Genomic DNA, 27,423 nt, shown 5'->3' on the forward strand with positions numbered 1-27,423 from the left:
CGTATCGCCTCGCCCTGGCTCCGGGGCTCCAGATGCAGCAGAGCGGCGGCAGCCTTGCTAACAGACTGCTAGCGTCAGTGACTCTGGCAGCCGGGCACGGCGCTGTTCCGTCTCAGAGCAGGCAGAGAGGGACCCGCGGCGGGTAGACAGTACACACAACCTCCAAGTCGGATTTCTGTGATATCACTGGGAGTAATGTGGCAAAACCAGGCGGACTGGCTGGAAAAAGGTGCCCGGTGACTGGAAGTAGGTGCGGCCTGGCTGGGGAGCCTAAAGCGGGTGTGTATTGATCCGACATGGGGGCGGATTGGGTGGGTATAGCCCACCGTTAGCCGTGATAGCTTAGCATTAAAGGGCTAACAGACAGACAATGGGCTTTACGTGGATGCTGTATGAGGGTTGTCTTTTTGCTCACATGGCGACATTTGTACGACTGCAGCTCGCCGAGAGTGAAAATAATGAGGTAAATTTTAATATCAGTAATTTGTATTCCTATCAGACATTGAGTGGTGCAGTGGTCGAAACCACCCCTCTGGTGACTTGGGTGCAAATGTCTTCACTATGTCATTCACGAAAATAATAATGAAGCATGTGGGTTGTTTCTAGACGCAAGGATGCATGTCTTTTCAGATAATATGTCTCAGTTAACCATCTTGAATCAAAACACTGCACTCTACTGACTGCTTTAATGCTAATAATCTTGTTAGAGTGCCACAAATCACCAGTTGATGAGTTAAATGTACATGATATATGATGCCATTTGTCATGTGCACACCTCATCAGCCACTAACTGCATCCCTGTTATTATTGGCAATGCAATCAACACTCATTCATGGCCATCATATGTTCATCTTTAAATACAAGTGAGGGTATTGTTGGCCTTCCTGACTCACTATAGCTATTCCTGGACATGTCATCTTTTATTGTTACGGTGTGAATCATCAGGAATCGCTTTCACTATCGTTTTAATGCAGTGGTTCTTAACCTTGTTGGAGGTACCGAACCCCACCAGTTTCATATGCGCATTCACCGAACCCTTCTTTAGTGAAAAATAAAATGTTTTTTTTCAAATTCAAGACAAAGTTATATCTTTTTGGTAACACTTTAGTATGGGGAGCATATTATAAGTAACAAAGACTTAATTTAGAGTTTTTTGGACACTAGGGGAACATATTCTAAGTAACAAAGACTTAATTTAGAGTTATTTGGTTAGGCTTAGAGGGTCAGGGCCAGGCTTAGAGGGTTAGGGTTATAATAAGGCCATGCCGAATAAGGCATTAATAAGTACTTAATAATGATTAGTTAAGAGCCAATATGTTACTAATTTGCATGTTAATAAGCAACTAATTAATGGTGAATATGTTCCCCATACTAAAGTGTTACCATGTTTTTTTTACTGGTGCACAAAATGAACCGTGCATGAACATCACCTTGTTCAAAGAACAAAACCAACACAGTGCATAAACTCACAACAAATTACACACCTGCAAATCAGTCTGACTTATGCTGTTGTCGTATCTGTAATACGCCGATAGGGATACGTTTTTATTTACACGATTAGTCGGGTGTGTTTTGACCTCCGCCGAACCCCTGAGCCCGACTCACCGAACCCCTAGGGTTCGATCGAACCCAGGTTAAGAACCACTGTTTTAATGGCATGCTTATCCTTCCAATGTTAAGACACAATTTTTCCAGTTTAGAGCTGCAACGATTAATTGATTAATTCGATTTAAAAAAAAAAAAAAAAAGCTTAAATTTATATTCTGTTGCTTAATGAATGTAAAGTATAACTTGAAGTCCGGACTGCATGGAGTGCCCAGAACTTTAAATAGGTGAACATAGTCTACGTTCACACTGCAATGCAGAATGTCCAATAAAAAAAACTTTTTTTTGTCAAATCCAACCTTTTTTATGCAGTCGTGAAAAAATGTGATGTCTAATGTGAACGAAAACTGACCCACATGCAAACATGACGTCATTACGTCACACGTGCTGCAGTGTTTACACAGTAAACATAGCTCCAATTGTAGTAGGTCTCAGTTCTGGTGCATTTGTGGCAATTTCAAGGATTGTGTGCAATCAAGGTCAAAGTTTTCTGTACCAAAATATTGCACATCAAAGATCAAAAAGGAAGAGGAAAGCATTTTGTCTCTTGCAGTTTGTGGGACATTAGCCTTATTGTCTGCTCGGAAGAGCGTGTTTGCAAGCAGTCGGAGACAGGAGTTGTGTAACATTGACGTGAGTTCCTAAAACTTTTTTTTTTGCCTGTCTTCTGCTCATTTGTCAACTATTTATTTGGCAACCTTCGGAGAATTATGGCGTTTATCGCTTTTTGATGATGTATTGGTCAGGTGAACCCAACCCGATCGTTCAGACTCATGTCCACTTAAGAGAGAGGCCTACGTCGGATTTGAAAAATTTGGAATTGTACTGTTCAGATTGATATGAAAAAATCTAATAAGGAGCAACTATGGGCAAACAAATCGTAATTGACCTGCACTGTGCAGTGTGAACAAGCCTATAGTTTCTGTATAGCCACTGCAATAGAGCGCACATGAGAGCTGTGGTGTGTGTTGGTGCTGTGATATGTGTGGTGTTTTAAGGCTGTCAAAAATGACGAGTTAACACATGATGCATCACAAAAAAATTGCATTTATCATGTGTAAACGCAGATTAATCACATAATTTATTTTGACTATTCATGCTCCTTTACCACTTGTCCAGAATGCAGCTGGGATAGGCTCCAGCACCCCCCGTAACCCCGAGAGGGACAAGCGGTAGGAAATGGATGGATGCTCCTTTACCTTAAGGCAGATGATTACCTGAAAGGTTGCACGGCACGGGTTGTTATACAGTTCTCGGATCAGGTCAATGCATACGTCCATCCATCCATCCATCCATCTTCTTCCGCTTAGCCAAGGTCGGGTCGCGGTGGCAGCAGCCTAAGCAGGGAAGCCCAGACTTTCCTCTCCCCAGCCACTTTGTCCAGCTCTTCCCGGGGGATCCCGAGGCGTTCCCAGGCCAGCCGGGAGACATAGTCTGCCCAACGTGTCCTGGGTCTCCCCCGTGGCCTCCTACTGGTCGGACGTGCCCTAAACACCTCCCAAGGGAGGCGTTTGGGTGGCATCCTGACCAGATGCCCCAACCACCTCATCTGGCTCCTCTCGATGTGGAGGAGCAGCGGCCCCCCCCCCCCCCCCCCCCCCCCCCCCCCCCCCCGGATGGCAGCGCTTCTCACCCTATCTCTAAGAGAGAGCCCCGCCACCCGGCGGAGGACACTCATTTCGGCCGCTTGTACCCATGATCTTGTCCTTTCAGTCATAACCCAAAGCTCATGACCATAGGTGAGGATGAGAACGTAGATCAACCGGTAATTTGAGAGCTTTGCCTTCCGGCTCAGCTCCTTCTTCACCACAACGGATCGATACAGCGTCCGTATTACTGAAGACGCCGCACCGATCCGCCTGTCGATCTCACTATCCACTCTTCCCTCACTCATGAACAAGACTCTGAAGTACTTGAACTCCTCCACTTGGGATCAATGCATACGTCAGTGGCAAATTTCACTTCAAAATACACCCTGACTGGACTTTAGAAAAAAAGTTAAGTTCAATCAATCAAAGTTTATTTATATAGCTCTTAATCACAAGTGTCTCAAAGGGCTGCACAAGCCACAACAACATCCTTGGCTAAGATCCCACATTTGGTCAAGAAAAAACTCAACCCATTGGGCGTAATGAGAAACCTTGGAGGGGACCGCAGATCTGGGGAACCCACCTGGGCGACTGGTGCAATGGCTGCTGAGTGGATATGGTTAATAATGTGAGAGTCCAGTCCATAGTGGGGCCAGCAGGGGAACCTCTTGCATGTAGACACGTTGGGGCGCAGAGACGGTACCGACTGATGCATAAGGATTGGCCACCCCGGGGCCCGGTTTCATGTGCAAGTCCAGTCCATTGGGAGACCATCAGGGGATCATTTTGAATGGAGACAAGTCAGCAGTGCAGAGACGTCCCCAAATGATTAGGAGTGGTTCATCCTGGGTCATCCGTGGTCCCCTGATAACCTCTCCACGCAGGAGAGGGTGGCAGAACAGAAAAGATAAATATTATAGAAATATTTTTTGGGCTCTGAGAATCACTAATAAGACGGAGTTCTTAGAACACAGATTTCTGTCCGGGACATATTGTACAATACAATCAGCAAGATAGGATGGAGCTGGACCGTTTAGTATTTTATACGTAAGTAGTAAAACCTTAAAGTTGCATCTTAAGTGCACAGGAAGCCAGTGCAGGTGAGCCAGTATAGGCGTAATATGATCAAACTTTCTTGTTCTTGTCAAAAGTCTAGCAGCCGCATTTTGTACCAACTGTAATCTTTTTATGCTAGACATAGGGAGACCCGAAAATAATACGTTACAGTAATCAAGACGAGACGTAACGATCGCATGAATAATGATCTCAGCGTCGCTGGTGGATAAAATAGAACACATTTTAGTAATATTATGGAGATGAAAAAAGGCTGTTTTAGTAACACTCTTAATGTGTGACTCAAATGAGACAGTTGGGTCAAAGATAATACCCAGATTCTTTACCGAGTCGCTTTGTGTAATTGTTTGGTTGTCAAACGTCAAGGTGGTATTATCAAATAGGTGCCCCGTGTCTCGCAGGACCGATAATCAGCATTTCCATTTTCTTAGCGTTAAGTTGCAAAAATTTAGTGGACATCCATCGTTTAATTTCAAGTAGCAGCAACATGGATGACGGTTCAGCATCCATAGTTAGCAACAGATCATTAGTCATTTTTGCGAGGGCTGTCTCCGTAGAGTGATTTTCCCTGAACTTGACCGAAAGGGTTCAATTAGCTGCTGTGCAACAATTTATTTTTGAGGATTTTCGAGGTAAAGTCAAGGTGGGACAACAGCTTTTGGTTTTAATCAAATAAATAACATGCATTCAAGTAAAACATTTACAAAAGTTCTTGGATGACATTTTGACAATGAAATGTAATTTTTGTCCAAATATTGGAGTCTTTTTTTATTTATTTAAAATTATGCAAGCAAGTAATAATACTTAGATTAATCACGCTTTTGATTATTTCAAATCCAAAAGTGTGATCAATCTGATTTTAAAAATAGTTTTTAAATATCTCCATCCACACATGTGCAATATTAAATATGATCCCTGTCCCCACACAAATACGTACACAAGGGACTGTGTACGTCCATGTACATTTTCAAAGGATAAATTATGAGGAGAGGGTGGGGTGAAGTTTCATTTGCAATCTGGGAACACCTCCACAATCGAACATCTTGCAGACAGACTGAAAAAGCAGGTTAGAGATGTGACTGTAGAGCAAAATGTATGCAAAATTTACCCCAAAAGACAGAGTGCATCATACAGTATCTACACCATAAAGAAGTGTTCTAAATGTATGGTAGATTCAAGTACCGGTAATCATAGTTCCCCCTTTAAAGTATAAAAATTGAGAAGTACTGGTCTAGTTAGTTCATGGTTTCACGCCTTATAATAATAATTTAAAAAAATAATGGATTAGATTTATATAGTGCTTTTCTAGACCTCAAAGCGCTTTACAAACAGAATTGAGAGCCCATCATTCATACACTTCACATTCACACATTGATGTTGGTAAGCGACAATTATAGCCACAGCTGCCCTGGGGTAGACTGACCAAGCATGGCAGCCAATTTGCTCCCAAGGCCCCTCTGACCACAACAAACATTCATACATCTTTGTAAGCGGCACTGGGAGCAAGGTGGGTGAAGTGTCTTGCCCAAGGACACAGCGGCCGTGACTAGGATGGCGGAAGCTGGATTCGAACCAGAAACTCTCAAGTTGCTAGACTGCCGCTCTACCATCTGAGCCACGCCGCCAGACGTGATAATGTGCACAAGCCTCATATTAATATATTTTTTATTATGGTACTGAGCTGTTTCTAAATCTTTAAAATTGCATGCATAGACATTTTTAAACCAATATAAATCATCTGACAGCTTTTGGCTTTTATCCACATGTCCAAGGGCATCACTTCTCACATTCCTGCCACTAATCCAAGGCTGCAGGGATGAAGGAAGCAACAGCGATGACGTTCGATCGATGGTCACACCTGTCTGGCTTCTGTCAGGGCGAAATAAAGACTGGGGGGTGGCAGGGGCGAGTGGGTGAAATTGAAAGCAAGAGGGGCAGGGGTGCACCATGGGAAGAGAAGCAAGTGGAGGCTCGGTAGGCAGCTGTTATGAAATGACACTTAAAGGTGTGTCAATCGGAAACAATCAGGAGGAGGCGGGAGTTCTCCCTTTCCTACGTGAAGGCATACAGCACAACTAGGAAGTGGAGAGGGGAGGAGAAGGGGAACACATACACGCTTCTGTGTAGAGCAGAGGTGTAATCTTCTGCCTGAAGACTGCCAACATGCAGTTCTGGGATTTTCTTGGCTGCACCAATCGAGGTATGTAGCGGCAGGTCGGCTCGGGAGTGTCTTATTTGGGCTGGTTTGTGCGAGGCAGGTACAGAGGGTCTGACAGGCTGAGAGGGCTGGAAAGGAATTTGCGCTGCTCGCCACCATGCAAGCAGTTGCATGTGGAAACCTCACACACTGGCTGAGTGTGCAGCGCAAACAAGGACACTTCTGGTATGGTGTCAGCCTGCTCTCTTTTGCTTTGATAAACCTGGTTGCTTGTAACGGAAGGCAAACTTTGACAAACAAATGGATCGGAAGGTATGAAATATGTTACCAAGATGCACTTCTAGGCTGCCTTGTATTATACAGTTTTTAAAGACTTTTTAGAGCTAGAATTAAGCAAACTTAAATATCAAATACAATAATCAAAGCTGCTACTGGACTTAATGTGTATGGTATAATAGACTGTCTTAGTGTAACGGAAGTGCTTTCACACTTGCTTGTTTTGAGGAAAACTGCTTTGTCAGCAGTTCAGGGCAGCTGATGCATTTCTCTGCAAAGGGTTAAAAACAGGATCTCTACTATCAGTTCTCAAGTGTCCCCTTTCTCGCCCATGAGGCAACATGTAAGCTTGAAGTTCAAAGCAAAACAGTCATCATGAAATATGTGTAGTATTTTAGTCATCTTGCACACTTACTATGACTGCACAAAAAAAAAAGTTTAATCTTGATTTACAGTACACCAAGATAGCTGATATTTATAATATACAAAATTCCATCGATTATCACAGGAGTTACATTCTAGACCCCCCCGTGATAGGCAAATTTAGGCAAAGTAGTGACAGTTTTTATTTTATGTGAATATGGTATGGATTTTAGGTTGTTTATAAACCTTCCACGGGCTGTTATTAACCTTTCACACACTCATAATGTAATTGTAACATACAACATTTGCTATTAGTACTCATGAATGGTGCTAAATAATTGTAACTGCAGTGATATTGCTATGTACTTGTCCTGCATCTCATACACATTCAAATCTAAAAGGACCCAGTAAACTTACCCTGCACAACTCCCAGGAACGCAACACATTTTCCTCATAATAAACTGTACATTGTGAACAACCCGTGTTCAAAATCACAGTATCTAGTAGGGTGCGTCAAAAATTGTTACTAAAATTTGTCCTTAATAGTGGGTATGGCTGTCTTCAAATAGTCCAAGACACGGCGATTCGATTCAGAGGAATCTGATTCAACTATCAACCTCGCAGTCTAATCGTCTGCTATTAAACCCCCATACCCTCTCCGTTGAGTACCTGCTGAGATGTTCAGCAGGTGTGTTGGGAGGATAGATCGATTGCGTTCATCATGTCTTCTTCACTGCTTCAGGACGCTGCTTCCTGGTACTATGTCACGTACCAGCTCAGTGGCCTGAACCAGCTCAGTGGCCTTGTAGTTAGAGTGTCAGCCCTGAGACTGGGAGGTCGTGAGTTCAAACCCCGGCCGAGTCATACCAAAGACTACAAAAAATGGAACCCATTGCCTCCTTGCTTGGCACTCGGCATCAAGGGTTGGAATCGGGGGTTAAATCACCAAATGATTCCCGAGCACGGACACCGCTGCTGCTCACTGCTCCCCTCACCACCCAGGGGGTGAACATAGGGATGGGTCAAATGCAGAGGACAAATTTCACCACACCCAGTGTGTGTGACAATCATTGGAACTTTAACGTAAACAGCTGTCTGTGTTTTAGCCTCCCACATTTTTTATTATATCAAATATATTTGTCTGCACACAATAATATTTTACTTACAGTGTTGGGGAGATAATTCTACATGGGAGACGTATTGAGGCTCGTTGGGATGCTGTGCTGTATAGACACAAAGCACTGTGTAGGCCTGGGCCGGTAACAAATTTTGCTTGACGATATATTGACCTACAAATTATTGCCTATATTTTTACGAGACTTAATTAACCATTGATGTAATAATAATACATAATAATAATGCATGTATAACCTTTCAAATGCAATAACCTTATCTTTCTCGTATATTTTAATATTGTATACCAAAGACTATAAAAATGGGACCCATTACCTCCCTGCTTGACACTCAGCATCAAGGGTTGGAATTGGGGGTTGAATCATCAAAAATGATTCCCGGGCGTGGCCCCCGCTGCTGCTCACTGCTCCCCTCACCTCCCAAGGGGTGATCAAGGGTGATGGGTCAAATGCAGAGAATCATTTCGCCACACCTAGTGTGTGTGTGACAATCATGGGTACTTTAACTTTAACTTTAATTGGAATGAAAACTTTTAAATCTCCAAGTTAAATAAAGCAAACAATACCAATAAAAAAAACTTTGTTAGCAAAATTTTTCACTTGAATAAAAACCGCAACCAAAAGCAGTAAAATGTGTTAAGGAGGGGGTTAGGGGGTGTCTCAAATATACACAAGCAAAACAATAATTAAAATGGCTAAATAAAGTATTGACAAACAAAGTTGCACTTCAATATTGAACATGTAGGCAGAGATAGAGTTGTACATTACTTAACTGATAATCAAGTTAGGACCTTTTTAAACAAAAGTACAGAGTAACAATATAAACTACAGTATAAGCAGATGTATTAACAGGTCATATGCCAAACAAGCTTTAGTCTGGCAGATTCCGAGTGAGGGAACACCAACATGATATGGCAACATGACAAATATCTGTCAAACGTTTGGAGCACTTTTAGAAAGTTAGTTTTTCAACTGTATTAAATATCAGCATGTCTTGGGTGATGTATTTAACCACACTTTCTAAAAGCGCACACTATTTTGCACTGTTTTGTTTACATTGACCTAGCTTGTTCACCAAACGCCAGTGTGGACTGTCGGTGGTTGTGTTTGAAGTGGGCGTGCAGGTTTGTCATATTCGGGCACATTCAGCAAACTGGCTCCTTGGTGGTGATAGGCTCATCTTGTTTCAAAGGTTTAAACGGAAGTATTCCCACAGTGGTGCGGTGGCATTTGGTTTTGTGATCATTTTGTCCATGTTAGCTGCTACATGCTAACTAGTTGCACTGTGTGATGCTCGCAGCACAAAGAGTCAAAGACACTTAATGAGGACAAGATAATTCACCCCAAATATATATATTGCCTCAAATATATATTTGTATGTACAAATATAATGTACATATAAATTCACATACATACTCACAGTTATACAAATGTTTGTATAATTATTAATTATTTCATACATACACATAGGTACTTACGCACATACATAGGCACATACATTCCCACATACATACACAAATACAGTACATACATACACACTCACGGTACATACATCCACACGCATATTTACTGTACAAACATACATTTACACATACTGTACATATACAAGCACGTATGCATACATACACTCATGCATACATACACTCATGCATACAGTCTCGTTTCATCAAACATATTTTAACGTTATTCCCCAAGGGGAAACTGAGTAAAACACGGCACTCTGACAAAGCTCAACCTATTTTTACTATAACAATCTGCATTGTTAATACAGTTTGCTTCTCTCTCTTCTCCTCCATTTATCTGCTTTCTTTTGTAATTCAAGTTATCATTACATATATGTATTGTTACATTTGAAACAATTGCATTGATAATAATATATTTATTTCAGGCAATGACATAAAAAAGTACAAAGTTGACAACACATAATAATATAAATTAATATAGGCCAAAAGGTAATGTATAGTATGTAATGCATGATTGCCCTGCGATGAGGTGGCGACTTGTCCAGGGTGTACCCCGCCTTCCGCCCGATTGTAGCTGAGATAGGCTCCAGCGCCCCCCGCGACCCCGAAGAGAATAAGCGGCAGAAAATGGATGGATGGATGGATAATATAGATAATTATTATTATCCATTATCAATAGTGCTATTTCTATTGGTATTTGTATTGCTCCATTTGTAGTGCAATACTGTTCATTGTCATTTCTGTGTTAATAATATTTAGTTCACTAACTGCTTCTTTGCTATCACTTTTCATATCATATTTGTACATATCCTATTTGCTGATGCTGTTCTGTTGTTGTCTCTCTGTCTTATCCCATTCTTGTCCCAGCAATTTCCCCCTCTGTTTTCCATGTTTTCTTTTTCTATCCCCTCCTGCTCCTGTCCGACTGCGCCAATCATTAATATAAATCCATTTAATAAAGGCAAATAAAATTAAGGCAACAAGAGACGTATCTCACACTTCTCTTTTGTAAAGTAAATCTGTACGTCAAATATGGGCATCTACGTCAACAATATGGTTTGTCTGAGTAGCTGGACAGGACAAAAAAACAAGATAATTCACCCCCATCTTTTCATTCTTCTGTGGTACAAATGCACATAGCTGCTGGAAACAACGAAAAGTGTGAATACTCTTGAAGCATGCACGTGGCGGTTTTATCGGCGCTGGAAAACTTGCCAACTTAATTTTCATTTATCGTCGGTTGACTGACTTATCAAATATCGGCCCAGGCCAACGTGCCATCCCGTGCCTCTCGCCGGCCGAATCTCGCTCTCGTCCCACTGCAAATTGGACACGGCATGTGCTGTGGACGCACCACCTTGTCCCATAGGTGTAGCGCTCCTTTTGCAAAGGTAATGATCCTTCTGCTGGTTCACATACAGAAACTTTGTTACGACTTTTTCTTCCTCTATTTAGTCAAGTTTGATGTCCTCTTGGTGCTGCACCAAAGCCGAGAACCTCACAAACAGTGGGTTTGCATTTTTTTAATGTGTAAAAAGTCGCAAATCAGATCTTTGTTTGTTTAATCTTTATTCACTTTATAAATATATTTATTAAACGTTAACTATTTACATATAAGTGCTGGAGCACATCCATGTGATGTTACTGACACCTAGTGACCAGTTTAGTATACACTACTACATTCAATCATGACTGATTGTCAACTATGGGCAAAATCTAAGGAATCAGATGTGACTATGAAAATCTTTCGTGGAAGACAGCCCAAATAGTCAGTGACGTCATCAATAGTCAGTGACGTTTTTATTTATTTAAAGCAGCATGTTGGACATCTGGAGGATGCAGTGTACTCTGTAAGATAGTTCACTTCTTAGCTAGACAGCTAACATCAGGAAGATTATGTTGTGTGAAAAATAGATTCTGCCAGCCAAACTTTGTCTATAAACCTGTTGCGCGTCATCATCACAAAATTCACTTTTCTTTTTAAAGAAGCTAGATCGCTTTGGTGCTTTGTTGTAATTTCTGCTATTTTGACTGTTGTTGTTTTCACAAAAAATTATACTGTACTTTGTTTTTGTCAGCACTTTGTCTGTCCTTGCTTATAAGTGGACAAAAGTTTAATAGTTATTTTTGTAGCAGCCTAATGAGCAGCACAGTTACAGTATAATTAATATTGCTGAATGAATAGCAAATGCCTAAAATATCTCAGGCAGAATGGTTAAGTTATGAATAAGTGTACGTTTCATAATAGTCGACTGTTAGGATAGTTAATGACTAGTCCATCCATCCATCCATTTTCAACCGCTTATTCCCTTTGGGGTCGCGGGGGGCGCTGGAGCCTATCTCAGCTACAATCGGGCGGAAGGCGGGGTACACCCTGGACAAGTCGCCACCTCATCGCAGGGCCAACACAGATAGACAGAAAATATTCACACTCACATTCACACACTAGGGCCAATTTTAGTGTTGCCAATCAACCTATCCCCAGGTGCATGTCTTTGGAAGTGGGAGGAAGCCGGAGTACCCGGAGGGGACCCATGCAGTCACGGGGAGGACATGCAAACTCCACACAGAAAGATCCCGAGCCCGGGATTGAACCCAAGACTACTCAGGACCTTCGTATTGTGAGGCAGATACACTAACCCCTCTTCCACCGTGCTGCCCTTCATGACTAGTCGTTTATCAAAATAGTTGTTTGTTGCAGCTCTAACAATTGTCTTTAATTTTAATATAAGATCATGTTTGCAGTCAAATTGTTATAAAAGTTCTCCATCTTTTTTATCAGTGAACACAATGTTATAATACAGGTTTAATATTGAATGTGACCGTAACTTAATTACGGTATTCTGAGAGGTTGATGATTGCAGAGTAGCTCAAATCTGTTTTTGCAACAATGAAAATGGAGTTGAGCCATGCCCTCAGCGTGGCATCACTTCTGGGTTTGCAGCCAGAGGCAGCTATTCTCTTCGCTTCGAGCTGAAGGGAGAAAGAAGAAGGCTGACAGCATCACGCGTAGGAGTACAATGTGGTGAAGTGAGTGTCGGTGAGCAGCAGTAACAGATGTTTCAGTTCTGTTTTTGTTTGAATTTTTAGGTCATTGTTTGTAGACTTGAAAAAGCTGGGTCGATTTGGTTGTCTAGTGACAGTGCCGTTTTCTTGTCTGGAATATTTTCCATCCATCCATCCATCTTCTTCCGCTTATACATGGTCGGGTCGCAGGGGCAGCAGCCTAAGCAGGGAAGCCCAGACTTCCCTCTCCCCAGCCACTTTGTCGAGCTCCTGCCGGGGGATCCCGGGGCGTTCCCAGGCCAGCCGGGAAACATAGTCTTCCCAACGTGTCCTGGGTCTTCCCCGTGGCCTCCTACCGGTCGGACGTGCCCTAAACACCTTCCTAGGGAGGCGTATGGGTGGACTTGGAGGTGCTGATTCTCATCCCAGTCGCTGGAATATGTTGAATTAATTAATACATAACGGGAAGTTTGATTAAGCTAAGAGCATTTCTTCGGACTAACAGTACTGTTGTTTCTGTTTTCCATCCATCCATCCATTTTCTACCTCTTATTCCCTTTGGGGTCGCGGGTGGCGCTGGAGCCTATCTCAGCTACAATCGGGCGGAAGGCGGGGTACACCCTGTTTTATTAATTTCAAATACATTTGTAATCCTTTGATGTTTTGTTTATAAGTACAGTCTTGTGATTTTCTTATGTAACCTTATATCACCCATTAATCAGCAACATGGTTGATAAAGGCCAGTAGAAACGAAAGCAGTGTTTCTCATTTCCCATACATTCATATACTTCTGGTGTCTTGCCACAAATAAATTTGAACCGCAGCAAGCTGGTAGAATACTTTATTGAAATCGTATTTATGTATGTATGTAACAGTGAGGTGCGGTCACTGGAGGCAGGTGAGGCGTGGCCTCACCTGCCATCATGGAAAGAAAAAAAATTTAAAAAGAAAACAAAGGTATTAAATTGTTATATGTATTCAGTGATTATACTATAAAGTTATTTTCCATTTAACTTCACCAGTTTTAGATTATTTTTATTCAAAATCGCTGAATTTTCACATTTGCCGTTCAAATTCTGAGAAGAGACGGTGCGGTGATCAACAGCCAGTTGAGGCACGTCACTCAGTGCCTCAACATGGATTGCACAATGACTCGGCTAACTGCTGGCCTGCTGTGCAGTGAGACCGTATTGCTATATGAACTATATTATACATTTCCATAGTTTAGTTAGCTGAGGTATTTAATGTACAGTGTATTTTGTCAACAACTGTATGTGTGTAAAGTATTTCTTGTGCTGAGCAATCATAAAACTGCTGCGAAGACGCACTGGCTGATGCTCGCAGTAATCCCGCCTCCTGGTGCCGGTTAATGCACCCCCCGACGGGAGCGCCACACCAACCAAAGCCACACCCAAACCCTCCACGTGCAAGACCGAATCCACCCAAAAAAACTTAACAAGAAGCCAAAAAGTGCAAAAACAAAATGCTCGCGCCGGAGGAGCCGTACGTGAACGACTGCAGGGACACAACATTAGGTACACCTGCAGACTGCAGCACGGATTTCATATTTCATTCATTCACAACTCCTCCAACACGAACACCACTGTTCCCGCACTTATAAGTAAAGGTAAGACCATAATAACCTTTTTTTAATTAAATGTGCTTTTTTGTGTGCTACAGTTTGTATGTGTAAAGTTAAAGTTAAGTTTAAGTACCAATGATTGTCACACACACACTATGTGTGGTGAAATGTGTCCTCTGCATTTGACCCATCCCCTTGATCACCACCTGGGAGGTGAGGGAAGCAGTGGGCGGCAGCGGCGCCACGCCCGGGAATCATTTTTGGTGATTTAACCCCCAATTCCAACCCTTGATGCTGAGTGCCAAGTAGGGAAGAATGCTGGTATGAGCTTTTAAACATAACCCGTTAACTGCTGCCAATCAAATGGTGAATAAGATACTCTTTAGGGTTCATATGTTTGTAAATCTGACTGTGAATAAGTCAGTGCCTCACCTGTCATGAACCTCACCGCACGTCACTGGGAGGTAACTATGTATGTATGTACATATGGAAATGGCCCTCTGGCTGCACGTTGGACAGACCTGGCTCACAAGTAATAGTAGTAGTAGGTTCAGCTTGAAGCCTTGTACCCAATATCTACTGAACAATACTTACGCACTACACCTGCCTTAGCCACTCCATCTTTGTCCGTTTGCGTATTTCAACGGGAAAGCCATGTGTTCCCAAAGGAGGGAACTTCTGGCTTTTCCTTGGCATCACTAATAGTAACATTTGGTTGGTGGGAGCCGGAAATGAACTTTCTGCACCAAAGAAATGTGAATATAATGAATACATGTACCCCACTGATGCTTAACAAAATCACATTTTAATAATTCAAAGTTAAATAAACATACATTATCATACATACACAATTTAAATCATCACACAACGGCTTTTCTCCAATTTGCAAATAGAAACGTGAACTTTGACTTAGCTATCCCTTATTTTCATGCTCTGTCTGTTTTTTTACATGCAAAAAATAAACCGACCAGACTCAGCCATCAAATGAAAATAATATAATTCAGTACAACTATGTTTATAGCTGCACTTTCAAAATGACCAATATTTTTATTTTGTGTTTCAGATATTTCCGGAATATCACACTATGCTGGTGAGTACAAAAACTGTTGTTTCTTATTATGTAATTAATGTACAGTATGTGCCCACTTAATGTTATAGTTCAACCATTGGATTGGATTGGATTCTTTTGTAAAACAGTTTTGTGCACTTGAGATTACGCTGTGAGTTCTACAATAAATCAACCTAAACAATGATAATAAACTCATAACAAATTATGCAAGATGAAAATCAATGAAGACATGGCATTGCCTCAAACCATTTATTAAGCATCCCATCAGATTGAGCTAATGTAATCTCTTAACTGCGCACAGATGGTATCCCTTGATGGAGTGAAACTAGGGATTGCTATGATATGCTGTAATAATGTTATAAAAGAAAGCTTTATAGTCCTCAATTAATTTCTTTATATTGCATTTTGACTTGGCCAGCATCTTTCTGGTATTGCAATGCCTTGCTCTGAAAAAAAACTTCCTGGTGTAAATGTGTCCTGGGATGGAATTAGGTTTAGAGGTACAGCTTTCATGGCTTGTACGCTTTTCTCGATTGTTGCTAAGTAACAGTTGTGTTCTATAGGGTGTTTTATATTTGGAACTAGAAGTGTGTGTTGCTTGAGAAGGTTTCAAAGATAAATCAAATGTCATAAGGCTAACTTTGGCAAGTCCCAGTGGGATGCTTGTCCAAGAGCTGACGTCAAGGTTGGGACCTGAAATGTGATGAGATGGTCTCGCTGCTTTGGAACACAATGGCAATGACATCTTCGACCTTGGGAACACTTTGCATAATAAACATAACATTTAATCACACTGACACTCTTGCACTCATAGTTTTCTTGGGCTTTAGTATTTGAATATGATTTTCATGTAATTGACTGATGGATTCAAATAAAAAAAAACATATTTGTACAGCACATATATGTACATTATAACCTTATTTATTAAACTTAGAAATAGCCCTACAAAATAACCAAATTTTATGAAATATTTGAATACATGTCAAACTTCTAACCAGATTTTTTTTTATATTGGGTTTGATAAATTAATTCCTGGGCACAGTGCTGCTCTCTGTGGTTTAAAAGCTCAAATTAATGGCTTATTTCTTTTTTTTTTCCATTGAATTTAGTATATTTTGAAAATACTAATTTACATTGAATGCAAATCCTTTTAATATTCACGATTTTTAACAAACTCTTTGTCTGTATGCTATTTTTTTGCTCTCCCAGAGTTTCTATTCGCTCACTGTTATGGTTATGGCTATGGTTTGAATTGATTTCAAACATGCATACAGTTACAATATGGTGCCGTACATCCTATATTTCCAGTTTCTCATTACAGCATGTCCAGAAAGGAGTAAGAAAAGCAGAGTTTATTTAATCTTACCTCTTTTCCATTTCATAGTAATTTTTAACACTTTTGTTTGTTCACTTCCTGTGCTCAGTTTGTGACACAAACACATTAAATAAATAATCAATAAAGGTATGATGAATAGATAGTTGTTTATAAGTCGTTATTTACATACTGAGATGAAAAAGATTGTGTAATTTCCATTAAAGTTGAAGATGTTTATTAGGATTCTTCTTCGTTGTGCTTGTAAACACTTTGAGTGTAAACAGTTCTTTAAGCGGAGCATATTAGTGCTTTGTTTAACTTCTTTGCCTAATTCAATCCATATTCTAATTTCACATACAGATATCCTAAAGGTTTTAAGTGTTGTACATGCAAACAAATGTTTTAACGTGTCACATTTTTGCCCAAGGTTATATTTTTCCTCTTTTGTTGAGAAGAACTGTTGTACTTTCTTGGATAGCGGGTTAAAGTTTGATATGTGCATAATTTTAGCTGTTTGCAAAACTAACTTAAAACATTTGTATGCACATAGAACACCTAAGACTTTTAGCATATCAATATGTGGAATCAAATTATGGAACTGATTAAGCTAAGAAGTTAAACAATGTACTATTAGGATCCAGATTAAGAGGCTGCTCAAATTAAAAGTGCTTACAAAGTACAAGGAATAAGAATCTTGAGAAATACCTTTAACCTTATTGAAAACGATGAGATGGCGACTTGTCCAAGGTGTAGCCCGCCTTCTGCCCGAATGCAGCTGGGATAGGCTCCAGCACCCCCCGCGACCCTGACAGGGACAAGCGGTAAAAAATGGATGGATGGATATTGAAAACAAGATATTCTTAATTTCAGTACGTTAATCATGACCGACTTAATTATCTATTGCAAGAACTGCTGTACTAATCATTCACTGAGTTAATTGTGTTACAAAAAGAAGACAGTAAGTGAAAGTATGTATTTGTAAATGCCCTGAAGTGGGAAAGAGGTAGGATTAAATAAGCTTTGCTTCTTCCTACTTTTTTTGGACATGTTGTAAAGAGAAATTATATGAAATGATGTAATGTATTATATTGTAAGTGTGTTCATGTTCGAAATAAACTCAACTCAACTCAAATCTATTCGTACACCTAGAAACTTGATTTGTTTTCACCTGTCAATGTCTAAGTCGTCTGTTTGTATTTGTGTTTATCTTACGGTTTCCAAATAGCATTATTTTAGTTTTACTTATATTCAAGGATAGTCTGTTTTTGCCAAACCATTTCTCTGTTGAAACTCAAAATTAAGTCATTTTGCCTTAAATGTGAATGGAGCTAAGTTTAACATAGCAGGTCTGGGAAAAAAAGTTTTTTTCTGAAACTGCTGCACTTTGCTTGAAGTGCTGTAACTGACAAACCAATTGCTTTGTATTTGCTATTAGTGTTAAGCATTGTAAAATGTATTTCGTCAGTGCATCCTCACAATGTGTGTGTCATATCAAAAGACTTGTGTATGTTGGCTATTATACCGACAGTCAGTTTTTATTATAATTATATTATATTTAATTATACTAAAAAACAGAACTTGTAAACATCATGACAACATCAACCATTGTTAGCCAGATGGTTATTTTTCATTTTTGCTGCTTGGGTAGATCGTAATTTAACCGTGAAAACGGCAATTAAAAGAACAACGTGTGAAATGAGTACAGGAGGACACAGGCGTAAACCGGGTCAAAGGCTTTAAAGGCTGAAGTGTGCAAACAAGCGCATGTAGTATTGAAAGAAAAAAAATAAGCAGGGCTGGCAGGGAAAACAGACAAACACAGAATTGCATAATTTACAAATGACAAATGGGAAGTAAGATCAGAGGAAACCAAAGTAGAATAAATAGAAATGTTTTCAGTGCCAGGTGTTCCTTGTAAAGCCCTTGTGTGTACGCGCGTGTGTGTGCGTGCATGCTTATGTGACGCCCGTTTATATAAGGTAGTTGGTAACCATATTGTACATTTTATGGTCTATTTCTGTTCCTATATGCCATCCCCTCCCAACACCACTCAAACACACACTTGTCTCTGCCCAGTACCACCTTTTCACACTGCAGCCTTCACTTAAGACATAGGAAAGTGTCTTCCCTTTGGGAATCTTGTCAACACGCACACACTTGCTTTGTTTCCCATAAATCTCCCGCTCACATGCACGCTGTCACCGACATGTTTATCTGCATGCGCTCACTCTCGCTTTTGCATTTTTTCCTTGCGCTTAAACAAACAAACACACACTCACTCTGTGGTGCACTCGCAGTTACAGCACTGCATTGCATGCACAGGCTACTTGTGTTCGGCTGCGGCAGCCTGCGATGGAAAGCGATGTTGGGATCTATTTGCTCCACTGCTGCTACGGAACAGCGCCTGACTCACAAACGTATCTCCCACATCATTTCCCTTCAACCCACTTCTGCAACATGATTTTGCCTTCATGGTCGTCTTATTCTGCTTAGCTTCACATTACCGCTTTGGTTGCTTCTGCTTCACTTCATTGTTCAGGTCTCCATCCTTTGATGTCATCTGGTGACATCAGACACCTGCTTGGTCTTTTTAACTCCTGCAGGCCTAGTGCATTGTGGGGAAGCTAAGCCTTTTTCTTGAACAACCCTTTTTATTCCCTCTTCTCATACTTTTTTTTAGATTCTGCTTCTTTGCTCACCTCAGTCAGTCGCTCCCAGCTACCTCTCCCTCACTATGCTCCACTTTTCTCTGCCCTTCTTTGCCCTACATTGGCGTTCTTCTCTGATGCCAGCTTCTCTCTGCTTCATGCACTCAACCATACTGTTGTCTCCTTTTGGATAAGATCAAGGAATGACCAGACAAGCGTGGATGTTTTAGTCCTGCGATCTAATATTTGGTGCTGCGGAGAACCTGCTCTCTATGGATTTCACATCAAGGATCGATTATATGGATAAACAGCTGTTGCCTGAAGATCAAAATTTTATATTTAGTGAGGATTTTTTTTTAACCTGAAGTGGAACAATTTTTCTCTAATGCAGGGAATGGGCTTGAGGCTGAGGATAATTTCACATGAATGTTGATGGTATTTTCCTGGTCAAAGATCATGCCATGTTGCGCCGGCTGTCTGATCGATGTCAAGTCTCATGGAGTAAGCATCAATCTTTTGATAATCAGCCAATATTACAGCACTAAAGGATAATACCAAATTTTCTTCAGTGAGTTTTTGTCATGCTTGACCACTTGATGGATGCTACAGAAAATACATTGGCTCTATTCATGTATGGTATTAAACAATCTTCACCGGTCCTGGCCTGATTATTAAAGGTATTTTACTACCGTAATGATGACAGCAGTGTAAACAGCGGCACATATTTTTGGTGGTTGTTCTTGGTGCATCTACTATATATCAATCTTTTGAAAGGAATACTCAATCTGTATTGACCAAACGCTTAGGACACTGCAACGCCTTAGGCTCTATGCTGAATACGGTGGCCAGCAATTTAGTTTGGGCCAGGATTGGAACAGCACTCCCTACAGAACAAATGGAGAACAGTGGCTGCATCCCGCTCTGCTGGAACAAAGGAGCCTGCATCTATGCACAGCATCCATTACCAAGTACGTACTAAAGCTTATCCACAGCTTACATAAAGTTGATTACAATGAAATAGAACATTTGGGTATTTTATTTGTCTATGAAGACATTTAGATTGGATTTACTTTAAGTGGATCAGGTCGCACATTTTTATAAAGAACGAGCGCGTTGAATTGGACATCCTCATATTGGAATCAGGCATACTATAAAATGTGTATAAAAATGGTTTTAATCAGATATCTGCCTGTGTAACTGCAGAGTAAATGGACAGATTGGATATCAGATAACCTAATACATACACGCCTTTACACACACAAAAAAAAAGATCATTAATTGAGGTCTATACGCTGCATCAAGGTTGCATAAGCCATTAAATAGGAGGAGTAATGCTGAGGATACCTGCATTTAAGCTCAGTCCTAACCAAAGATATAACGTACAATGTCAGGTCGCCGACAGATGTTAACACTTTCTATAATAGTGTGTAGTTGTTTTTCTGTATTTGGGGCCTATTGACTTGTTGTTTCAGGTGTTTGGTCAATTTAAACATATTAAAATAAGATATCATCCTGAGAACCTGCACTTGAAAACATGTCTGTTCGACTCGTTTGACTAAGTTCATCAGCTGCTTTGGAATTGCAATTCAACTCAACTTTATTGATGTCTTTGTTTTGACCAATAAGCTCACTTTGATAAATATTAGAAGAATGTTGACTCAAATGCAATGGTATATATCTCAACATTATTCTGTTAGTTATCACGTTGATTGAACTTTCAATCACTTTGAAGATTAACTCCTTACAGTGAGTTTAGATAATGAAAATTCTTACGTTTAATAACAGAAACGTTACCAAACTTAGTACAAGAAACACTGTTTTCTACATCAATACTACCGTAATTACAATCCCAAGTTAAAAGAGCCATATGTAATAATGTGGCCAGAAATGGTAATGCAATCACGGTCAAAATTCTGTAGTCCCCTCCCGCTCTATCGACTGGGCTACTCCATGGGAACTTCAAACTTCCACTGCCACTTACTAGGGGTTGAGGTGCTTGGACCATAGTAGCTGAATAGACAAGCGTTTTGTCAATAACAAATCTCTAACCAACACATTTTACACAGAAAATAGGCTATTTTCAGGAAGAAGTACGTCATGCCAGCGTACAATATCACAACAAATGGCAATCATATGGTTATTGTCTGTACCATCATAAAACAAAGACTAAAACGAACTACAACCAACGCTAGCGATGGTTATACTGGTGAAAACAAGTGGAGCATGCTTAGCAGCCTAATGTATGCTCAAAACTAAAGAGGAAACATTTTACCAAGGTATGCCTATAGGCTACACGAATGAGGAATTATTTTATCATGTGATTTGGCTGTCTCCATATGTTTCATATTGCCATGATGACAGCCGTGCTAATGTTGGAACCCATTTCCTCGGCGTATCAGCATATTGAGAACGAAATAGGCACTGACACTACCCATATCTACATAGGTTTTATTTGTCGAAAATATATTTTGCCCTGTCAGTTCAAATACACATAGACTTACGGGCTAACGGGCATATATTTCCCCCGTTAGCCTATATGTCGATGTGTCATGACCGGGCTAGCAGGCTAAGCATTACACTAGGAGCTAAGCACCATCACACTAAGCATTCGTTGCACGAACATACTAGCTTTGTTAGACAAGATCATAGACTGTATTGGACAATATAGTTAACATACGAAATGTCCATATCCATTTATTACACGTAATAAGAAAACCTAAATGCCTTACTAGCTTTGGAGGAAATTAGCAAGTTTGGTGTCAGATTAAAAAATATTCATCGCCTTCAATCGTCTCCATCTTTCAAAGTCATCCCCGATACAAATCCTCGTTTTGTTCCTTGCTTTGTAATGAATAAGTTAAGAATCGTAATGACGCCTTTTAGATTTACTAAGGTCTGACATGTTTAGTAACTTTACCAGTGGCAGTAGCCAGACGACGGTGCGTAACTGGCAACCTGGATGTAACACACTCACAGACTTTCTAATTGGTCAAACGGTGGAGGGCGGGACGTCGAAATGAAAACAATAAGATTTCGGGGCTGTAAATCTAATTTTGATATGAGCATATCACGGCTGAACTACGGTTATCAGTTATAGAGGTATTCGAAAATAACATGATTTATTAATGCCTTTTGACATATCGGGACCATTTAATGATGACTTGACATTACATTTTTTACATATGGTCCCTTTAAAACATGTATTGACATAACTTTACTGTCGATTTTGAGAAAAGTGGAATTGCATATTTGCTTTAACTTATCAAGTGTACCAAATACATCACAATAGACTCTTGCTCCTCATTTTATTTCAACCATGTTTAGTATTTAAATACTAAGACATTTACAATATTTTAATTGGAGCTTCCTCTGCAGTGGACATTTTTTTGTTCTATTTTTTTTGTCAGAGTCACAAATTTCAGAAAAATATTGCCCTGTTATGCAAAACTCAAATGTCCACTGCGGAGGACGCTGGTTCTTAGGAAGAAATACGGTACGTAAATACGTTTGGAATTGTGCACTTTTACCTGCAGCATAAATCCAGCTTTAGATGCATTGAAGTATAAAAGTATGACTCAAGAGCAGTCTCTTTCATATCATATCTGGACATAAAAAAACGATCAGAACTAGATATATAGTTTACCTGTACGGTATGGATCAGACACTTATATGATTAGTAGACATGTTTGCTTATATAAAACCGTTACCATGTGCTAATTCCTTTTTTTTCATTTTGTTTGATGCTCAGGGGTGTCATATTGAACAACAGTTATTATATTTGCAAGCAGTGATTTTTATAAAATGTGTTCATTTGGTTGCAGCATTGTGTTTGGAAAGTTACATTTTTGGACTTCTTTGAAAAAACTATTTTTCATTAACATCCGCATTTGATATGTAGGTCATCTGTGATTAGCATATGTTTAAAAATATACCAAATATGAATCTTTATCTTTTCTGGACAGACAATCATCCTTTGGAAGAAGAAGCGAATTGCATGAGGAGTTTAGGAGAGGAAATTATGTGAGGATGAGAGAAAGATGAGAGGAAGGAAGGAAGCAAAGTGGTTCAATACGACAGAAGGATCAAATTTAGATGTAAAGGAAGGAACTAAAAGGTCTGTGAGTGACGGGGGAAGATTAGACATTGTGGAGCTACAGTTAAAAGGTTAAGTCTTGCATATGAAGAGTCAAAGGGAGAGGACGGGAAAATCAGAAAGACAGAAAGATGGATGTGACAAGGGAGCAACTGCAAATAAGTGAAATGTATGGTTAGGAAACACGTTAAGGCCAAGAAGAGGCTCCCCCAGGGTTGTGCCAGTAATCCAGATAGCAATTAGATAAAAAGAGAAACCATCTCACTGCTGCTGTTACAGGCCAAAGCTGAACTCCAGCCCTCGGTGGTTTAACCGGCTTACTGTCAGTCAGTGGAACCCCACAGAGAAAATGGGGCAGTAGGACTGGCAGCCGCTTGCCGCTCTTCTGACTGACTGCGTTGGTTGGTTAGTTGGTTTGATTCTTTTATTTTCTCAGCAAGTATGTGAGGCCGTGCATATGTGGGTTTGGTGCACTTGTGTAGACAATATGAAAGGAGTACTGTTTCCAACATCTAGTCTATAGTTTGTAACATATATAAAATTCTATCAAGTACCATAACACCATCCACTTGGTTGATTGATTAAGGTTGAACATTTGGCATTTGAAAAAAGTATTAGAGAAAGATATCCACCATATAATGTTATCGTTTTTGCAACGGTTCATATCTGTCAACATTTTCGTCTCATATGTCAGTTATTGTAATTTATTTTATTTTATTTTTTTCATCAGGTAAAAAAGATTGTGGACAATAACTATAAAGACAGTTATCCGTCAATAAAATTAACCCTGCCTGGAACAAATGTCTATCTCATTATTATTTGTAAATGGAACAATTGAATTTGGCCTTAGAGATTCCGCTGTAATGTCCCCTTTGCATGATTAAAGAAATATTTTGAGAATGAGAGCTATAGTAGACTGTTTTGTTTTGTACTGAGTTTGTGTGGAATGTTTCAAGGATATGATTGAATCTGAACATAAGTAGACAACTCTGTTTTTGGTGATTTTCAGAAACAAACTTGACACAGAGTATGGCCCGAATATACTTTAAATGTTTTTAATGTACTATACTGTACTGTTATTGTGTGATAAAGTAGTAGCAGCTGCATGGTTTGTGCACATGTGTGTCAGTTTTATAGAAGCATTCTGTTCTCAATAGGCCTAAAGTGGTACCTCATCTTACAAGTACCTTAATTTACGAGTAATTTCAGATACAAGCTTTTTGTTATGCTTTAAGTTGTGAGCATACCTTGAGTTATGATCATTTTCGCTATTTGTTGAAGTAATATATAACTAGTTGTTGCTGTTTAAGCGATGAAGAGTTAATGTATTGTTACATTGTTGTTCATACTTTATGTACACAAGAAACAAACATAACTTTTGATTTGACGGTTGACGTGCGCATGTGAGCCCACTCAAAGATCAACATCCTGCCCTCCAACCATCAAAACTAAGAAAGTTTGTACGAAGGAGGAGAAGCGGACGACCAAATCGGATAGAACATTATAAATATTCCCTACCATCCTTTGAGCAGTCAACCCCGCAAGTCAAGCCCCACCCATAGCGTCAGTCCGCATCACACAAGCTGCAGTGAGCCTCTGCGCATGCGGCCAGTGGCCACAAACGACCATTATTATTCATAAAAATATCGAAAAGCCGCAGAAGCTGTGTTTCAATTGGTTTTGTCTACTCCTGACCAAAACAACTGGATGGTTGAGCATAAGTTTTGGTACAGAAACAAACATATTGTTTGTTGTGTTGCCCGAAGTAACTTCTCTGGTCCGTCCCTCAGAAACGTCAGACCTGGTTTTGCCAGATGCCACAAGAGAAACACGCAGCAGCTCTATGAAAACAAATAGCTTATAATAAATGGATAATACACGGATTTGGCAACACTGGACAAAGAAGCAGCCTGAGGGGGTCCCGCATTAGTCCATTCCCTAAGGTAAATTATGTTTAATATAATTACATTATTATATAAAACTACTATAGTTGTTCGTAGTAGACACTATTGTAATTGTTTTCAAGCAGTGTTATGTAAAAGTGGGCAGCACGGTGGTAAAGGGGTTGGTGCATGTGCCTCACAATATGAAGGTCCTGGGTTCAATCTTGGGCCTGGGATCTTCCTGTGTGGAGTTTGCATGTTCTCCCCGTGACTGCGTGGGTTCCCACCGGGTACTCCGGCTTCCTCCCACCTCCAAAGACATGCACCTGGGGATAGGTTGATTGGCAACACTTAATTGGCCCTAGTGTGTGAATTTGAGCATGAATGCTGTCTATCTGTGTTGGCCCTGCGATGAAGTAGCAACTTGTCCAGGGTGTACACCGCCTTCCGCCCGAATGCAGCTGAGATAGGCTCCAGCACCCCCCCCCGCAACCTCAAAAAAAGGGACAAGCGGTAAAAAATGGATGGATGGACTATCTAAAAGTTAGTTGTTTTTTGAAAAGGCATGCTACATGGTAAAGTTGTGGTGCTTCGGAGGGCGAAGCACAGATTTCTAGGGGCATAGCTGCTTTGAGATACAGGTGTTTTGAGTTACTAGCTTGGTTGTGGAACGAATCATTCTCCTAAGTTGAGATACCATTCTACAAACCCCGTTTCCATATGAGTTGGGAAATTGTGTTAGATGTAAATATAAACGGAATACAATGATTTGCAAATCATTTTCAACCCATATTCAGTTGAATATGCTACAAAGACAACATATTTGATGTTCAAAGTGATAAAAAAATTTTTTTTTGCAAATAATCATTAACTTTAGAATTTGATGCCAGCAACACGTGACAAAGAAGTTGGGAAAGGTGGCAATAAATACTAATAAAGTTGAAGAATGCTCATCAAACACTTTGCCTACTCAGTGGCCTAGTGGTTAGAGTGTCCGTCCTGAGATCGGTAGGTTGGGAGTTCAAATCCCGGCCGAGTCATACCAAAGACTATAAAAATGGGACCCATTACCTCCCTGCTTGGCACTCAGCATCAAGGGTTGGAATTGGGGGTTAAATCACCAAAATGATTCCCGGGCGCAGCCACCGCTGCTGCCCACTGCTCCCCTCACCTCCCAGGGGGTGATCAAGGGTGATGGGTCAAATGCAGAGAATAATCTCGCCACACCTAGTGTGTGTGTGACAATCAATGGTACTTTAACTTTAACTTTAACTTTATTTGGAACATCCCACAGGTGTGCAGGCTAATTGGGAACAGGTGGGTGCCATGATTGGGTATAAAAACAGCTTCCCAAAAAATGCTCAGTCTTTCACAAGAAAGGATGGGGCGAGGTACACCCTTTTGTCCACAACTGCGTGAGCAAATAGTCAAATAGTTTAAGAACAACGTTTCTCAAAGTGCAATTGAAAGAAATTTAGGGATTTCAACAGCTACGGTCCATAATATCATCAAAAGGTTCAGAGAATCTGGAGAAATCACTCCACGTAAGCGGCATGGCCGGAAACCAACATTGAATGACCGTGACCTTCGATTCCTCGGACGGCACTGTATCAAAAACAGACATCAATCTCTAAAGGATATCACCACATTGGCTCAGGAACACTTCAGAAAACCACTGTCACTAAATACAGTTCGTCGCTACATCTGTAAGTGCAAGTTAAAGCTCTACTATGCAAAGCGAAAGCCATTTATCAACAACATCCAGAAACGCCGCCGGCTTCTCTGGGCCCGAGATCATCTAAGATGGACTCATGCAAAGTGGAAAAGTGTTCTGTGGTCTGACGAGTCCACATTTCAAATTGTTTTTGGAAATATTCGACATCGTGTCATCCGGACCAAAGGGGAAGCGAATCATTCAGACTGTTATCGACGCAAAGTTCAAAAGCCAGCATCTGTGATGGTATGGGGGTGCATGAGTGCCCAAGGCATGGGTAACTTACACATCTGTGAAGGCACCATTAATGCTGAAAGGTACATACAGGTTTTAGAACAACATATGCTGCCATCTTTTTAATTTTCCTGAGGGAACTCTCCTGAAGGAATCAATAAAGTACTATCTATCTATCTATCTAAGCGCCGTCTTTTTCATGGACGCCCCTGCTTATT

At 40.4% G+C, this 27,423-nt stretch overlaps 1 protein-coding gene across 14 annotated transcripts in view; it reads left to right on the forward strand.

The window, feature by feature from the left end:
- Positions 1–27,423, forward strand: part of LOC133598716 (focal adhesion kinase 1-like) — a 92,713-nt gene continuing 65,290 nt past the window's right edge. For 11 of the 14 annotated variants that reach the window (XM_061951449.1, XM_061951480.1, XM_072912980.1 and 8 more), the window contains exons 1-2: positions 6,369–6,468; positions 15,313–15,339. In XM_061951449.1, coding sequence (XP_061807433.1) covers positions 6,432–6,468; positions 15,313–15,339 — 64 coding nt within the window. In that variant the 5' untranslated portion in view covers positions 6,369–6,431. Of the gene's footprint in view, positions 280–300; positions 464–6,368; positions 6,469–15,312; positions 15,340–27,423 lie in introns of those variants that run through there. The other 3 variants (XM_061951488.1, XM_061951499.1, XM_061951507.1) reach the window with 3 other exon arrangements.

Source organism: Nerophis lumbriciformis, linkage group LG04 (assembly GCF_033978685.3).
Source record: "Nerophis lumbriciformis linkage group LG04, RoL_Nlum_v2.1, whole genome shotgun sequence".
Taxonomy (NCBI): Eukaryota; Metazoa; Chordata; class Actinopteri; order Syngnathiformes; family Syngnathidae; genus Nerophis; species Nerophis lumbriciformis.